General features: G+C 44.2%; 1 protein-coding gene across 1 annotated transcript; it reads right to left on the reverse strand.

Moving 5' to 3' along the window:
• Positions 1 to 7603: 7603 nt before the first annotated feature.
• On the reverse strand, positions 7604 to 17737 carry prima1 (proline rich membrane anchor 1; the record flags this gene model as incomplete). The annotated part of the gene is made up of 4 exons (XM_083909924.1): positions 7604 to 7703; positions 13785 to 13917; positions 16634 to 16775; positions 17483 to 17737. 4 exons carry the CDS (start codon positions 17735 to 17737, stop codon positions 7604 to 7606), a joined length of 630 nt encoding a protein of 209 aa, XP_083766050.1.
• Between the last annotated feature and the right edge of the window lie 1651 nt (positions 17738 to 19388).

Genomic DNA, 19388 nt, shown 5'->3' on the forward strand with positions numbered 1-19388 from the left:
TCAACAAGGACTCTTACATAAACTGATGCTGTGTGGGATTCAAACGGACTGAATCATTCTGCACCTTTTTAGTATAATATCTGTATATGTACAGCAAATCTATGCTATTGTAAAGAACTAGCGCTGGAGCTGATGATTAAAGGTGTGTTCGGCTTGTGTTTGATAAATGTATCAGGTGCCTATAACTGTTGTGTTCAACAGATTTGAAGAGGATTTCTATAGACCCATGTAAGCAACAGTGCGGGTGTGAACGTTCGGATTCTATCACTTTTTAAACGACTTGGCTGCACAACAGGATAATAAAAGTATGAGTTTTTTTTCTAAATGTTGAGTCATTTCATATGAATTGTCGAAGCCTTCAAAATTCAAATGTGACATTTACTGCCCTTTAATGTCCTCGCCGCCGGTGTGGAAAATGCCTAGTTTACTCCACTGCAGATGGCAGAGTGATAAAATCTTTTTCTTTTTTTTAAACTCATCTGGACGAGAAACTGAACCGTTGGTGTCTCCGGGAAAATAACTGGACATGCATTTATCCAGCTCTGGTCTGAGATCCTTGTCAGACTGTCAGTCATGCTGCCTCTCGCCATCAGAGCTCAAATCGATCAGAGGGCCAGTCTGAGTTGCAGCGGCAGCTTTTTTAACTCGATAAGGTGGAGCCAGACATTGGAGGTAAACAAGACTATTTTGGTTGCCCCCCCCCTCCCTCCCTCCCTGCCCCAAAGTGGAAAGCCCCCACCACCTCCACCCTCTTCTCCATCCCCACTTCATTGGCAGCAGCGAAACAGATTGGCCCACGCATATACCGAGCAAACACAATTACCTTTGACCTAATGTGGTTTGTTGTGATTAAGTATTGTTGTGAGGTCTAAACCACATTACCGCGATGCTCTCGTCTGAGAATAACAGATGACATGACAGCAGGGCTCGAGAGCCCCGAACAGCACATTAATCTCTGTTTTGATCCTCACTTCGGCGAGGATTTCATTATCAAGCTCTAACATGAATTAAATCTGATGAAATAAATGTGTTCTGCGGGGATGGAAATTAGCTTATTGGACAGAAATAAGCATGTATTTCTTTTTTGCCTTCAAAAAAAAAATTGCCTTTCAGTCAATGTGTGTGTGTGAGAGGTTGTTGAGAGGTGTGCGCCAAATGAGCCGCTATTATAATATCACACAATGTGGCTAATGAACACACTCTCCGATGACCCAGAGCCAGCTGAATCAGGCTGCAGTGCCTCCTCTCATCAACCTCTAGTCTTGGCTCATCAAGGAACTCCTCTCCTGCTGTGTGTGCCTGCTAAAGTGTTGTGTTACTAAAGTGATGCTGCATGCAGGTGTGCACGCGCATGTGACCCTGCAAGTGTGCAAGTCACTGTTTCCGATCGTTTGAACTCGCAGCCATTTTTTTTGAAACAACCCCTCTCCCTCTCTCTCTCTCTCTCTCTCATTAGCGGCAGCTTATGTAATCAGCGTCCCACAGGTATCCAGCACTGTTCCCACCCCCTGCCTCCCTGCCTCCTGGAGGACCATATGGAAGTGCTGGCCTGATGAGTCGGCAGCTGGAGGTACTGTGTGTGTGTGTGTGTGTGTGTGGGGGGGGGGGGTAATTAACACTGACCAAAGGCCTCTCAGGCAGAGAGAGGGTGTGAGTGGGTCCTTAAGAATTGTGAAGGTCAGCTTTCAAAGGACTGTGCGCGCTCACACAGTGTGTGTTAGTGACGGTCCTCGATTACAGAGGCTGCAGATGGAGGGGGGGGGGGGGGGGGATAAGCTGCAGTTTTGTACCACTCAATTTTTGAAGAATCTGTGTATCGGTGTGTCCATTTGGCTGTGCGGTGATACCATCAGACAGACAGCCTTCCTCACCGTCCTCAGCCTCATCCCCGCCCCGCTGAAGCTGTCACATTGCTTTTATTACAGTGAAATCCTCTGCACCCTGGCTGGAAAATACATGAATGTTTAAATTGCTCCGATTGTCCATCGGCATCAACGTCAAGCGCATGGTATCTGAAAAGGGGGGGAAGTAGACAATTGTCCCTCATTCACGTTCTAATTCACTGACATTCCTCTTCACTGCTCCTCTGCTTCAGCTTGAGTCAAAGTACGGGTTTGCCCCCCCCCCCCCCCGCCCCCTTGTTTGTTTCACATCATTAGCTCCAATTAATGTATAATGTGTAAAATGTAAAATGTGGGAGAGCAGACAGCCCTGCACGGCACAAAACACAGGTCTATGAGGAGCTACACTTTTCACACACGCAACGCAAACATAAACAGAATTTGCAGTCCTTCAGTTTCAAGAGAAATATAGATAACTAAGTATTGATAATGTAAACATACATGAAAAGTTCCTGGCCACAGAATCTGTTGGAAACCACACGTTAAATAAGTTGGAGGGAAGTTGGCATGGAGCATTGCCGTTGTGGGAAAAACGAGGCATAATGTTCTCAATCAGAAAGCACGACATACTTTATATTGTTCATTACTTTTTCAAGCTCTAAAATGTACGGATCGGATTCAGTTTAAAACAGTATCCAAAATAATACTCAAAGCAAGAAATCAATTACATCTAAATGAAATACATTTTCAGAAAGACCTTTACTTGTACATTTGTTATCAGTGAAGCTAGTCGTTCCCTGAAGCGTGTTTCCTTAATCTCTGGTGACATATCATGGTCACTGTGTGACTTACAATACATTTCTAACATACTCCATTCTCTAACATACTCCTTTAACATGTATATAAAGGAATAATCAATCAAATGAACTGCACTTCGAGAAAAACAAGATCAATATTTACCTGTGAGAGATCCCTGTCACCTGCAAAATGGTTTGCAACCTGCATGCACCTTCTCTGGACCTTCATATCCTGTTCCATGCAATCAAACTCATCCCTTGAAAACTGCTACATTACCTATTCAAAACAATGTTAGTTGTATGCACACATTTGTCATTATTTATTTTTGTGTTTCAACTGGACTGTGATCTTTAAAGAGTGGGTTACAATCTAAGAGCACAACCTCTTTCCCACAAGCTTTTTTTTCCCTTCATAATTATTGATTGGGCCCCACTGTGGCACAATATGTTGACGTGTTGAAGTGGTCTTTGCATCATTAAGTCTCACGAAGTACAATTAGCTTGATAATCATAGTTCATTAAAGATGCACTGCGTGAGACAAAAAGAGAACCTGTCCTCCTCCTCCACTGCAGGAGGCCCGGGAGAAACGTCCAGTTCAGCTCTGCCCAAGACATGAACAGCACGGTAATACAATAATTCTAACACTACTTGGCTCGACTCTACTCAGTTTGGATAATTTTCTGTTACGATAGCCGTTCCTCAACGTGGGTGGGGTCGTCATATCGTTGTTTTATACGTGACACAAACACGCAAACTAGTGACGAGCAAAGCAGTTGTTGTCAATGTATCGAATCATAAAGGCCCTAGTATGCTTCCCTGGTATATATCACTCGTCAGGGTCCTGTAGTATCTGACTTCACCATCAGGTGGCGGTACAAGTCTGGACGCGGGGCATAAGACACATTTTTTACCAAAGAAGAAGATGAAAGGTCCGTCAGGCAGGGATGGATGCCTATCGGATGACTATCCTTGGCGACTACTTCTTCTCTTGTTGAAATGTTTTTTTCTGCTTGGTCGGCGGGGTTTAATACTCCACCTACTGGTGGGGCGGAAGTTCAATTCATGTGCCAACGTGCTATTTGCGCGCGGTTCCAAAATCACGCAAATCGAGTCATGCACACGGTGCGCGTTGGGTCCGCGTGAGCTGTTACACCAGAGATTTTAGACATTTTCTTTGCTAAATGTTGGAGACCAACGCACGTTTTCGGGGATTTTTAACTGATCTACATTCGACATTGTTCACTTTGATTGCACTCATGACTCTTCCAGTCACGAAACTCTCTGACCAATCATTGGCCGGCATGCTGTCTGAAAAAAAAGCACCAGGTTCTATCACAAAAACAAATATCAACATAATAACATCCATTATCAGCACCTCCTTAGACACAACAGACTGTACGTCACTTATTATGTACAGTTTTATTTACAACTGAAAAACTCCAGCAATGAAAACAAACGCATACACATCTCTCTATCTGTTTGGTATAATGCATAAATGTGTGTGTGTGTGTACTATCGATTGCCATATATACATGAATGGCTTCCTCCATCAACATGACATAACATTGACATTTATTCTAAATGGTAGCACGTTTTTCGTTTAAGTGTTGCTATGTATAAACATCATGTTCTGTTACACTGTACATGAATTAACAGTCAGAAGGCAGATATTTAAATATCAATATTTACATTCATGCATCCTTCGTTTCTCTCAGACAGGTGGGGGCGGGGGGGGGGGATGTATGGGTGCACACTGTTAGCTAATACTTGTGCGTGTTCAGATGCAAGCGTGTGGTTGTTGTTGATTTTTTTTTTTTCCAAATGTCTTATACCTAACTGACAGAGTGCAGCCCACTCTCACCGAGTACACTCATCTGCATGCACACTCACAGACAGACCGACAGAGACACACACATAACCGAATGCACACGCAAATACACACACACGCTCGCAAGCTTAGAGACGCACAGATTTTATGTAAAAAAAAAAAAAAAACACAGCAGCATTGAGTGATGCTCCATTTCAGCTCAGTTGTGTTTTTCCAGCAGGGATGTGGAGGATACCAGTCTCACTAACAGACACTGCAGTGTATTCCATTCATTTGGACAGCCCAAACAACAGCGACGTCCCTGAAATTAACTATAAGCAATTAAACCTTAAAGGTGGGGTGGAAGATTATTTTCTGGAGCATTTTTTTTTTTACTGTAAAACCCTCTTCACACCCTGATTGTAAACAATGAACTGATGAATCCTCACAGAAATAAAATAATCATTCACCTGTGGAGCGGACAGGCCTGCAAAAACACTATCCAGTCATATTAAACTGCCAAAATTAAGTAATTGGATCGTGATGCATCAATCAAACTGCCTTATGCTAACGTGCTAAATCCAACGAGACAGTTGCAGCAACGTTATGGCAGAAAAGGTGGCAAAAACAGGTATAGGTCGCAAATGAAAGACGTTTTTTGAGAAAAGCAACTGCCAAGAAAAAGGCTGATGCAGAGCGACCCAAGACCAGAGTGAACATCGGGGCTGCAAAATGATGCCATGGTGGCTCTGTTTCTACCGGACAGGTAGCTTTCGCTTTATGTCTTTGCGATCTTTTGAGAGTATTTGTTGTTTTTCGGCATCGCGATGTCATTTGAACAAGTATCCAAAAAAGTTAGCGCCATCGAAACGTACCGAAAGTTACCGATGCTGCGCAGTATGCGTGAATCTGTGTTCGCTGCGCGCTCCTGTGCTCTGGAGGCGTGGTTTTGAAGGGAAGTCTGAAGAAAGGGGTGTGGACTTTTGTTTCCAGGATCTCCAACCCTGCCTTTAACCTACACTAGCGTTCAAAAGTTTGGGGTCACTTAGAAATGTCCTTATTTTTGAAGGAAAAGCACTTTTTATGTACATAAAATTACGGTAACATAACATTAAAGTAATCAGAAATACACTCTATTCATTGTTAATGTGGTAAACGACTATTCTAGCTGCAAACGTCTGGTTTTTAATGGAATATGTACATAGGTGTATAGAGGCCTATTTCTCTCCAGTGTTCTAATGGTACATTGTGTTTGCTAATCGTGTTAGAAGGATATTGGATGATTAGAAAACCCTTGTGCAATGATGTTAGCACAGCTGAAAACAGTTTTGCTGGTTCTTTGACAAAAGGGTAGAATTATCATTTTGAACAAAAATCATTAGTTCTAATCTTGTCAGTGTCTTGACTATATTTTCTATTCATTTTGCAACTCTTTTGATGAATAAAAATGTGACTTTTAATGGAAAACACAAACAAAATGTATAGGTGACCCCAAACTTTTGAACGGTAGTGTCATTTAAACCCTAAACTTGATCGGTTGTTCAGAAATTAGTGTTTGGACCAGGTTTTAGTCTCCAAACACTGACAAGGCCAGAAAAGATCCTGAATAACTGAAAAAAGTATGTACAGTATACCCACACACACACTCACACACACATCCCTACTGAGGCCATCCTCTGTGCAACCTGATCTCCGGCTATTGGCTAAGTCTCCTGTCGCTCACACAAGGTCAACACTGGGTTCATGTCCCCTGGGCTAAGCCCTTCTTGACAGACAGGAAAAAAGAGAAAAAAGAAAAAGAGAAGATTGTCAAATCCAATCCACAAAACACAGCTGAAGGCATCTAAAGACTCAGAAACAACAAAAAATAAACCAGGTGACGTGTGAAAGCAAGTTTTTTTAGGGGCTTGCGTTGACATAACTAACCAAAGAGGGGGGACGAGCATATGATGCAGCACAGAAACAACGCTATTTTTTTTTTTTTTTTACATAGTACATCATTAAAACCCCCGTTTTTTAGCTGAAGTCTCTGGGAAACAGAGAAGAGCATATTAAAACACCCCAGAGACACAACAACTGATGACAAAACATGTTTTCTGCATCAGCGTCTCGACAAAACCGACAGCAGGGCTTAAAGCAGCGGAGCACCACAAATGATTCACATGGTTTATAAATGATTCACTTTAAAAAAAAAAAAAGAAGAAGAAGAAGAGAGAAATACAATGGATGGATTCATCAAGATGATCCTCAAGATGCGAGTTAACTTACGAGACAAGTTTTTATTCCGTTTAAGTAGAAAAATAAATTCAAATGTAGAAGATTAGGAAATAAACGGAGCAAAGGTAAATAAATGGACGACTATTACAATGAGTCTTGAGTGTTTTTTTTTTGGTGTGGTAAAAATAACCAGAATGTCCCATTAGAAGTTGTTGCTCCTTTTGATCCCACTTTTTTTTTTTTTTCTTTTAAATATGGATTTCTTTAAATTGCATAGTCAGATGAATCCACATCTCAGATCAGGGAGCAGCAGCGACTCTCGCACGACATCGGCGTCAGAAATGGAGAACAAAAGACGGAACAGTGTGAGGATTGGAATATAAAAAAAATGTTGCATTCTCTGTTTAAAAACTGCATGCACATTATTTAGTGTGTGTGTGTGTGTGTGTGTGTGTGTGAGGTGCCACCCATGTGACAGCAGAGCTGCAGTATTGTCTGTTGCTCCGTTGCAGATGTCAACAGTGTGAGAGGTCTGGATCTGCAGCAGACTGGCAGACAGTCCCCTCTCCAGCCAGCAGCCAACCAGCCTGTCAGCAACACTCGCTGTTACTCAGAGCATAATGTTCAGCCCGCTGTGCCACTCTGGACGCCACGAGGGTGTGCGTGGCTCTTTCTCTCCATTTCCTTTCAGCCTCCCCCCCCCCCCCCGCCCACCTTCTTCCGTCTTTTACAGCTCCTCTTGAGCTGAAAGGTGTCTTTAGTCCCCCGGCCACATGCCAAACAAAGAAGGAAGGTATCTGAATACCTCGGGGTTGAAAAGAAACAAACCCTGTTGCATTCTGGGTGAGAAGGGACTGTGGTATTTGGGGTAAGGTGAGAGATGGCCGTGCCGTGCCGTGCCGTGATGTGTCACGTTCCGCATCTTCCTGAAAACACAGTCTTATACCACAGTGTTGTTTGTTCCCATGGCCTTCTTGTTACGGATGCTCATGGCGTATTCCCCGCGACTCGTACCGTTCTCTTCTTTTCGCAGTGGTTTCCTGCAAATAAACATTGTCACAGAGTCAGAACTTTAATTGGCTATAATTAAACTTTCTTCACCGACATGAAAATAAAACAGAAGTCGTCGTGTTTGGTCACCTTGATCGAGTGGATGTGGGTGCATTGGGTCCTCTGGCTTTTCTTTACTTGGCTTTCAAATTCCATCATTAAGTTAAAGGTGCCATATGTAAGAATGTGGCCAAAAACGGTTACTACATTCAAATTCAAAATACCGAGGTCTTTTAGGTTTCTTTTTGTGACTTAACTGGCAACCGGTGGTTGCTCGGCAGCTGAGACTCTACTGACGGCAATGATTGGTAGCCGGCAGTAGGTGGCGCCACATGCCAAAACATGATTTCAAAACATAAACATGATTTGCAGTCTGCAAAATGTTTTTTTAATGCAAATATTTTGTCTGTACTGTTGTTGTTGGAGTTCAGTTTGTTATATGAACATTATTCCTGAGTCTCTGTGACATATTAGGAGGATTTTATGATCCACTTGCTTTAGATTTATTACATAATGCACCTTTAAGCTTTTTCGATTAAGGCTCATCGCCGAGGTGAAGGCCTATCTCCCTCGCTAGGTCAGACACTGATCCATATTTGTATAACATCTCAGCTGGATTATTGTAATTCTCTGTGACTCCTGCTTGCCTTTTAACAGGAAAAAAGACCACATCACACCTGTGTTGCGCTCTCTCTACCGGCTTCCTATTCGTTTTAGGATTGATTTTAAAATGCAATTGTCGGTTGTTAAAGCTCTTAAAGGTTTTGGCGCCATCGTTCGGTATGCTTTTAGATTTTAGTGCCCAAATCTCGATGAAAACCCCGGGTCGATCTGGCCTTTTCTGAAGCTGGCCCTAAAGGCCCCTGGTATACTTCCGCAAAACAGAAGAAGACTCCCCTGCCCGACAGACCTTTCAGCTTTGAGCCGCTCGAACCAGACCGTGTCCGTAGCATCACTTTCTTCTTCCTATTCACCATTCGGGAAGATTCCTGGCGTCACCAAAGTACAGCCACCCAGTGGTGAAGTCAGATACTACAGGACCCTGAAGCACGAGTATATCAGGGTCGCAATGCGACGGAACTATACCAGGGCCTTAAACTTTCGATCTTTTGGAGGCGTCACTTTTAAAGACACACCTTTTCTTCTTGGCCTTCACTTCAGGTTAAAAAAAAAGTCAAGCTGGAAACTTTAAAAAATATATATTTTATGTTTTATACCTTTTATGTTGCTGTGCCTTTAAATCTGTAAAGCACTTTGTTGGACCTTGGCTGTTTTTTAAACTAGAAATAAAGTTAACTTGACTTGACTTGAGGATAAGTTTCTTGTCAGGAGAGATTTGATGTTATATTCCACTCCCCTCAGCTAAAAGTCCATGTCATTAAACAGAGATTCGAGACTATTAACCTTTGGACTGATTTGATTTCTCGGGGCCATTGTGGACGGTTACGCCGGTCTCAACAATCCTTTCTAATAAGCTCAGTGTTCAAAGGTCACTTTTGCAAGGAGATGGGAGGGAAAGGATGCTTTGCATCGCGGGGGGATAAGGCAATTACCTACTGTGACTGGGAGATGCAATCTGCCCACTAAGTAATGAGTAAATGTGTGGCTCTCAAAAACAGCCGGGGAATAACATCGATACATAACCTCAACACTGCGTGTGCTGTCGTGCTCGACTTTCTGAGAGGACGTTCTGGTGCAAAGATAAAGCTTGCAACACATGATCCTCCCCGCCCGCCACTGGCCTGTGACGAGCGGTATCATTCAATGCCACCCTTTTCATGCGCTCCTCGGTGCATTTGTGGTTATTATATTTGCCCAGTGTACTGTGGCTCCCGCTCTCCCCTGATCTGGCTTATGTAACGCAGAGACAGATCTGAATACAGTTAGTACAGTCATTGTCCCAGTCAGTCAACACTGTACAGTGCCTTCACTGGCACAGAGGAGGACCCTTGAGCGACATCTTAGCTCCGGGTCTCCTCTCCTACCCACTCAAAGCCTCAGCTGGCCAAGTCCAACTCTGATGATCGGCATCGAGCACAGGGGGAATCCTTATTGGGCCAAATAACTTTGCCGTGTTTAGAATTTGTTGAGGCTGTGTTTGGAAATGTTATAACTCCTTCATGAGAGTATGTCATTTTTTTAAAAAGAAGGAACATCTCTCATGAATATAACAAGTAAATAATGGTGCTTTTCCACTACACGGTCCAGACGTGACTCACCTAGGCACGGTTATTTTGCTTTTCCATTAGCGATAGTGTGTGTCGCGTATAAAACGTGCAGTCGTGCAGTTTCATGCAGCCGTTCTGTAATGACTTTACAAGCAAACACTTGTACACTTTACAAGCAAAGCGAACCAAACCGTGTAGAGTCGAGCTGTAGCGAGGCAAGGTGTGGTGAGGCGACAATATAATGCAGGGTTTTTCACTCCTGGTCCTGAGGAGCCACTGTCCTGCATGTTTTAGAGGTTTCCCTGCTCCAACACACACTGATTCAAATAAATAGCTCGTTATCAGGCTTCAGCAGAGCTTACTGAAGAGATGACCATTTGAATCAGCCGTTTTGGAGCAGGCAAACATCTAAAACATGCACTAAATTCCATGTAGTGGAAAATCGGCATAAGTCAGATATATATGCCCCATTAACTAGAGCCTGCAGGTACCTAAGGTTAGTCAACGTTAGCGTTCTCAAACTGTGGTACATGTACTTAGGACTTGGGGGGGGAAATTAGAAATACTGTTCTACTGTATATATATGGGTACGTGATCGGAGTGGATGGACCTGAGTCATTTTGACGAACGCCAACAAGGAAAAAGAATTGGGCTCTTAACCAGAAGGTTGCTGGTTCAATCCCAGGATGTGCCAAGGGCTGGGGTACCGCTGAGCAAGGCACCCAATCCCCCCATTCTCCCCTGGGCACAGATAGTGGCCGTTTCTCATTATGCGTACTTCTCTGTACTAGCGTACTCGGTTCTCATAACCCCGTGTTCTGGCTCCGCCCATTTTGCACGACAAGTATGCATCGGGTGGTAACTTGAGCATACTTGGCAAAGCCATGTATCCCAGAATGCATTTCACCAGAACATATCGGCAAAGAGAAAACAAATATAAACCTGAAATAAATATTTTTCTGTGGAACGCAGTTTTGTGATAATTTTCAGCGAGAAAGTAGTTATTTCAATTCAAAAATGTGGTTTGTGTGTTAAGATATGACATATTCATAGATGGACAGACATTCAACAGCGTAACACAATGACTTTTGATTTGCTAACATGCAATAAACATCACACCTGCTCAGCATCAGCATGGTAACAATTATTCTGACAATTCTCCTGGTTTGCTTCCACCGTCCAAAAACATGCAGATTTGGGAATTAGGCAAATTGGACACACTAAATTGACCGCAGGTGTGAGTGTGAGGGTGGCTGGTTGTTTGTCTCTATGTGGCCGTGTGATGTGAAGAAGAATGAATATTGTACACTATACATTTAGGTTATAGTGGTTAAAGGCTGATGGAGGTGATGCTAATTAAAGGATCTAGTTCCAAACAAACACAGTCCTCTGAGACTGTCAGCTTGGCGGCTCTTATAGTCACTTAGTCTTATAGGACACTATGTAAGACGGATGCTGCCGGCTGTGTCCCTATGTGACCTGGGGAAAACCTCCAGGAAAGGAAAACCGTGCAGCCTCGGGGGCGGACGATCAGCTAATGCATCTGCAGCTCGGGGGAGTTAGGATATACCAAAGTTTACTCTGTGGGATGCGTGGAGCAGATGGTATTGTTTACAGCCTGTCTGGGAATTCTCCTGCTCAGAACGAAGTCAGCGTGGTCGATATTCATTTAACGTTTCATGCAAACGCCCCCGCTAGCTCACTTGGTGATTTCAATTTTGGATATTTTTTGACAGGCCACTATTTCATGTTGCGCTGTTCGACAGTGGTGATGTACAGCCTGCTGGAAGGTGCTCCACTCCTCGTTTATTTCTCCCGGGACGCAATCTCCGCTCAGACTGAGCACGTCGCTTGGAGCCACCGCCGTGGCCCTCGAACCGACCTCTGCCCAGATGTTCAATAATAGATGCCATGCTGTTGACACGTGGCAGGTGGCAACACAGGACTTCACAGGTTGGATGAATATTTCATAATGTAGCTGTGCAATCACAGCGCTCACTACTGTTTGAAGTTTGGGGGGGGAAAACGTATCATGGAGGAAATTGGGACATGTGTTGAGCGGGTTTACAATTACGCCAGCCATCTGGAAATCACAATAACATGCAACAAGAATGAAAAAAAAGCTGGAAAAAAAAATACAACTGAGTAGATAAATACATGTATCAGTAAATATTGGATTGAAACCATTTTGTTGGACAATTATTCTTCTTTTGTCGAGTATTTATCATCCTTAGACAGAACCAATGTGATATATTATCCATTTTGGACAAGCCTCCCACAGGGGTCAGTGATTGGGAATAGCACCAAGCTCCATTCATCACTTGGTTTGTTTGTTTTGGCTTCTTGGATACAGCATCATGCGTTTTTTTTGCTTTCGGACGGCACCGCATCTCTGAAATGCAGCCGTGTGCCTGAATCCTCTGTTGTGTGTGTTGTGGACTCTGAATATAATTGTATTGAAGTGTTTTTCCTTCTTTCCAGCCAGCCTTTGCTCCTGACGGATGACTGGCAGACAAAGATTATGAAAAAATTACAAAGGTCCAGGAGGGCTGGGGACCTGCAGAGCCAGCTCCTCTGCTGTCTGTGCTGCTCAGGCGTTTTGGCCCTCGGCCAGCTGATTTTCATTGGGAAAGCCCAGAGCACCGAGGGGCTGGAAGGGCTATATATAACTGGCTGTTATTCTCACTAACAAACCCGCTCTCACATTATTATTGACCATTACAGCCTTTGCTTGTTTTCGGAGACATTTTATCTGCCCTTTTCACCGTGTTGTTGCCTCTACCTTCCTCTCATCCGTGGCTGATGTTAAAGGAATCACATTTATCCCTGGATTCTTTGGCCGCCGACTAATGCATGTGTAATGAGGCCAGTCGAGCTGGACCTGTGTATGTTTCCGGGCGAGCTCGGCGTGGCACAGAGTCTGCAGTCTCGAGCCCCACAGAGCTTCAGGACACGACCTGCTCGCATGTATAAAAGATGTAGCCTGTGACTGAATGACTGCGCAAATTAATTCATAAATAATGACTTGGGTTTGGGGCTAGAGCTTATATTGCAACAACACTTTCCTACCACTGCTGCACTAAAAAGGTGCCCCTTGGCCACACAGGGGGCTGGAGAGTTGCCATAATGAATTCCTGAGCCAACTACCCATTACTTCCAACTGCCTGACTTTGCCTATTTGTTGTTTAAAGCAAGGGGGGAAACATAGTTCTGCTGAGGGAAGCCATAACTGGCTTAATATAGTGCCATAAAAATGATACGATGCGACACAAAGTCTATTTAAATACATAGGAAGTTGGTTCTCACGTGAATCTGCTAAACTCAGTGTTTATGCCACGCTTCACAGTGTGTGTAAATATGCCAGGGTGATGTATGAATGTATGTGAAAATGCCTCTCTGCGCATATGCGCTTTGCACGATGTGCGTGCGTTTGTTCAATCGCCATCGTGCGTGTGTGACACGCTGCCGTCTGAATGTCACACAGAGAATTGGGTCTGGGTTCTGCTGCAGGCAAAAAACCTCACGCAGCCATTTCACTAATAAGCCAAATGGAGGAAACGGATCCGTGCTGCAGCAGCAGCATCTTGGGAATCTTCTCCTCGTCGACTCATGTGCGCTTTCATGTTCATGAATCTAGCAGCCGTTCTAGGAAGCTTTAAACACTTATGCAAATTAAAAAAAAAAAAAAAAAAACAACAACACAGAAATGCATCTCCAGTAATTAATTTAGCATATCGGATGTTTCTGTGCGACTCACTGTAGTGGATCTTCTCTCTGTGACATTTACAACCCATTCCATTATCTAACCTCTGACCTCAGCGTGACCCGGCAGGGGCGATGACATCATAGTCAACGTGAGAAAAGAGGGGAAAAAAGGAAGAAGAAGAAGAAGAGACGTCCAACCTCTTAATGGCCTTGTAGCAGATGATGATGGCTGAGAGGAGGAAAACCGCGGAGGCACAGCCGACCGTCCCGAGCACTATAAAGTCCATCTCCATCCACCAGGGCCTCAACAAGGGCACCATGGGCTCTGCCACTGAAAGACAGAGAGAGACAGAGGAGTGGCAGGAGGAGGAAGACATCGATACAGAGACAGAGAATTAATTAAATGTCTTCAACAAAACAAATACGGAGAACTTTCAATCAATATCAGTCAATCAAACATTTACTGTGATTACATTGCTAATCTCTTTAGGCACAACGCTGACTGTAGTTTGTGTTAGGGCTGAACAATTCATCCAAATGTGACATATGAATACGCAATATTTATTAAAGCCAAAATGTGTGTCAAAAAATATCATTTTAGATGAATTACTGTCTTGTCCAATACACATCTTATTTTACAGACTGAAGGGAACATCTTTGTTGCTCACAGATCTGCACAAATATCACACAATAATGATTTTAAATAGGTTTCTCGAATGAAAATGAGCATAATGATGTAAAAAATGAAACATTTCCTCTGATATTACTGTCAAAATAAATGCAATTAGATATTTATTCAAATAATAAAAATGGTTGAGACCCAGTTTGAGTTACACACATACCGTGAAGCCTCAACATTCATGATTGTGTCACTTACTTTATGAAACCGGAAATTCACCTGCACTGTACTGAACGTGGCATGTTTTATTGGCTATGCACGAATATAATTTGACAAATTTGACATTGTATTCTAGTGAAAAAGAGTCCATTAACTCTTCAGGAGTGAGAAGTGAACTCATTTCCCAGATATTTTGACTTCCATCATACTTAACTTTTCAAACCAGAAACTATGTCACTGAACAGTCTATAAAACACGATAGCAGGGAATAATGGAGGTGTTAGTGTTCAAAGATATCCAAACTGCCACCACGAATCATTTAAAGTCCCGTCACTACTTACCGTGAAGGAACCTCCTGCTCTTTCTGCATCAGATCTGTGGAGCAGGAGACCACTCACCCGGGAATGTTGTCTGACATTATGTGCATCAGCAAATGTGTGTGTGTGTGTGTGTGTGTGTGTGTGTGTGTGTGTGTGTGTGTGTGTGTGTGTAATGCAGAACTCGCCTCTTCTCTTCTCCCACATCTCTAAATCAGTTTAGTCATGTGCACATCGATCTATGCAGATTTGTTCCAGTGTTACGCTCCGGTTGCTGTTCATACAAACAGCAAACCACCACCACCACCCCCCACCCCGACTCCTGCCTGCATGGTGGTGTTATTTAGTTATGAATGAAATAAAATGGTTTATAGACGGCACAGCTACAAATAGGACTCAGCATTTCTCCACCTGGCACAGCACACAGCACCACACCATAAGTCACTATGAATCCCAAAGCCTCTCTCAGCCAAACTTCCATTTTTTAATCCTGCATTTTTGTCAACGGCGATGAGATGAGATTTTAATTCAGAATATACTCCATTTTTAGCTCACAGACGCTCACTTACTCTTCCAGTTTTTCCTGTTTTTTTTTTTTTTACCCCGATACTTTTAGCGAGATAGATAACATCTCAGCCATTGTCCCAGTTTTTTAAGTTTTGCATATTCATCACATTTTTTAAAAGACGACAGTTTAAAGCAATATTCCGGACTATTCTACAAAATTGGGCTGCTGAGGGGATATTAAGATAATTATGTGCCGGCACGGATTAAATTGAAAATTTAAGTGAATTATTCATGGTGTTCCCACCCTCTGCACACAACTCTGTGCACGTGCTTATCATATGTAGCATGACACGCTGCTTTTTTGTGAGTTCCTCTTACCATTAATTGGCTGTAACTGGGTATTTAACCCCCCCCCACACGACAGTTTACAGATGGTCCTGGCAGCGTTTATACAGTGACCTTGACAACAACCACAAAAGGGTCTGTTATAACTCTTGATTCAGAGTTAGCTGAGTCAGGGGAGGAGGTGGGGGGGGAATAAAGGAGGTCCATCTACATTGACCAGACAAAAATCATTGGGACTGATTGATTCAAACCTTTCCTCTGCTCTCTGTTGAGACTTGATGATGAAGTACTACTCCCTATTTATAATATTAAGGGGCTCTGGGTGAGTGATTCGAAGGAGTCACACAGTAATAGCTCAGAACGGCTGCATCATCAGCAACGCCTGTCCCATACTTCAGTGCACTGTTCATTAAGGTGCTTCAGACGACGTACAAATCATTTTCACTTTCGGTGGCGAGCAGGCTCGCCGATCTGTCAGTGGATTTACCATTTCAGTGTTGAAGCGCTGCAACAGGCCACATATACTTCATGCACAACACCTTTTTTTTTTTTTTTTTTTTGCCAGAAGCTCGACTTCAAAACCACACTGGAACCACTGGGATGCTTCATTAGCTCCTCATCTCTGCCATATTAACGCTAATTTAATTGATTCATCTGTGTTTTAATCATCAGGGTTCCTCTGGGGGAAGCCACAGAGCTTGGCAGCCCAGCAGGCACGGATTTTTACAGGCAGCTGGGTACTCCCCAAGGTCAGAACCCGGAATAAATCAGTCCTGTGTTCAGCTGTCAACATCCTGCTGGCTCTATCACACACACAGACACAGAGAGAGAAAACTGTGGCCATGCATGGGCACTCGCACACCAAATCCCAAGAGGCTGATGAAAAATCTTTCCACCTGAGCATAAAAAGAAAGTCAAAAACAGCCTCTTCAGACGAGACAGCTGCTTTTGACACTTGTGTCTGTGCTAGCAATGAAATGCAACGGTGGAGAAAGAGTCGAGACTTGGATTTGGTGACGTGACAGGTGTGTGAGTCTTACCTGTGGCGCCCAGTAGCCGTGGAGGAGGCGGCGGAGGTGGCGGCGGAGGGAGAGGAGGGTATCTTCTACACTGGCATGCCAGCTGGCAGTGTTCACTAACTTTCTCCGCCACAGTCTGCGAGCATGACCTCTGGAGTTCTCCCTTATGGTGAGACAGAGAGAAAGAGAGAGAGAGAGACACATTGAAATAATGTCCTTCAGTGCATTACCCACAAGTACCATCAGCACAACACTGACTGTGCAGCACAAATGGAGACCCTTGAACACTCAGCGGCCTCTCATATCGGCACTGTGTGGACGTCCTCTCTTCCACATCTCGGGGCCGCTGTCACTGCTGTGTATGTATAGTACATGCACAACGGTAGCACGTCTATGGCTCTCCTGCAAGAAAACCACCCACCGACAGAGTGGGCAGCAGCAGGAGTGCCCCGAGGAGTGTGTGTGTGCGTGGGTAGACTTGGAAACTCAAGCAGATCACATTACACATGAACCCCTGGCAACGGCTGTGTGAGTGTGAACAGCAGCTCACCACTATCTGTGGGCAGCACAGGGGGCAGAGGTGAGACTAGTCATCACAAACATATGCCTGCTGCTGCTGCTGCTGGGAAAACTGAATATTGTTATCACCCAAACACAGATGGCTGCTACACACAGGGGGGGGGGGGGTGAGATGCATGTGTCATGCCTGTCAGTGTTGACTAAACACATGTGTCCTGGTGACGGAAACAGGTAATTACAGCACAACAAATAATAATAGTGAGCTCCACTACTCAGTAAATCAAACTCCAGTGACACACTCGTCTCATGCGTAAACTGAGCAGCGGCGCGCCTGAGCCGCATGATCCTTACCTGGCACGAGAGTAAAAACCAGTGACCGAAGAAAAAAGGCCAACAACTTAAAGTAAATGGCATTAGATCTTGGACCAGCATTCCTCTGTTCTCGAAGATACTCGGCAGCGTTTCCAACAAATGAATGCAGTAGACATAGGCTTGAAGTGTCTGGGAAATAACCATCCACCCTGTCCGCTTCTGTGACAGGCGTCTCCACAAACACTTTACGCCACAATCATTTTTTTCCTCTGGAAATCCCGTTGTCGAGAGCATAGGACAGGCGAGCCGGTGCAGCGAGGAGCCAATCTCGACCATTCACGACCATTCACATCTCCCAAAGTAGTTTTTTCCCCCCTTTTCTTTTTCCCTCCTCCCTTCAGCGACAGTGAATATCGCCGCTGCTCCGCGCAATGTGAGGGCGGTGGATGGCCCGGACCTTACATCCCTCCTCGGCTGCGAGCATGAGTGCAAATGGGCCACTCACTCACTCCGTCAAGACATACAAGTTGAAGTAAAAACCGAACAGAGAGAGAGAGAGAGAGAGCGAGAGAGAGAAGGGGGAGAGATAGTGATGGAGGAAGCGAGATGCTCAGGAATAACGCGCGGCAGGATTCTTCTCAGCGGGACCACACATCCTCCTCAACTTATCTTAGGGTGAGCTCTGTCTGTGTTTGGGCGAGTCCGGAGCAGAGCAGAGCAGAGCCGAGCAGAGCAGAGCAGAGCCGCGAGGCTTTAAACTGACGCTTCCTTCCCTTCTCTCTGTGCCAGAACACAGCGGAGCATCAGCACCATCATCAGCATCAGCACCACCGCGCACTCTGGATGCAGCGCTCTCATCAGCACCAGCTCATCCTGAGAGGCAGAGAGAGAGGGAGAGGGAGAGAGAGAGGGAGAGTGCTCCAACAAATTCACCCTCCGCTTCTCAAAAAGTACTCCCTCCTCCTCCTCCCTCTTCTCCTTCTCCACACACACACACACTGGTTTACATGACTTCAGAGGACATTGCAATGATTACTGTACATTAATTTACCGGAGACTTATTCTAACCTTCACCATATTTACATAAACCTAAACCCTGGCCTCACTTTAAAACACCTTAAAATGCAGTAATTTATGGAGACTGGATTGTTGTCCCTATAAGTTGGGAAGAACAGATTTAGGTCCCCACAACATAAGCAATACCAGGTACACACACACACACACATTGGTTTCCATGACTTAAGAGGACATTTAATTGCTTTATATTAATTTCCTGGAGACTTACTCTAACCTTAACCATAACTATGACTAAACCCTGACCACAGATTCACTTTAAAACATGTGCACACAACCTTACAATGCAATAATCTACATTATGGGGACTTGACCAGGAAGACAAGTCCCCATAATGTGACCGTGTAAACAGATTTAGGTCCCCACAACATAAGGAATACCAGGTGCACACACACAGAGAAGAAGATGTGGGATGTGGTTATGAAGGAGTCGGATAACCTTTCATTTTGTTTACTTGTTTATGTACGTTTGATTTCCACTGAGGTCCAGGAGGATAAGTGTATAGCCCACGATGCGTGGAGGCGAGTCCACATTAGGATGACGCGTCAGAGAGAGAGAGAGAGAGAGATGCCTACCGACTGAAAACACAGCCACACACCAATGTCTGACTCTCTGTGTGTCTGCTACAGTGGATTCAGATCACTCTTCAAGTCCAGTGACCCAAACTACAGGCTTCGGTCTTGATGTGACCTGGCATTTACTGCTAATGCTCGATAACAAAGCCATTTGTAAGCCATTTGTTGTTAAACTTGAACTTTTATATACCTGTATAATAGCACACACTTGAGCAGTGACAGTGGGTCACACTACTGCTATATAGTTGCTGTTTCTTTTGTTTTTTTTAAAGAGCAGTTGTTGCATAATAATGTTG

This window comes from Microchirus variegatus, assembly GCF_963457635.1.
Source record: "Microchirus variegatus genome assembly, chromosome: 2".
NCBI lineage: Eukaryota > Metazoa > Chordata > Actinopteri > Pleuronectiformes > Soleidae > Microchirus > Microchirus variegatus.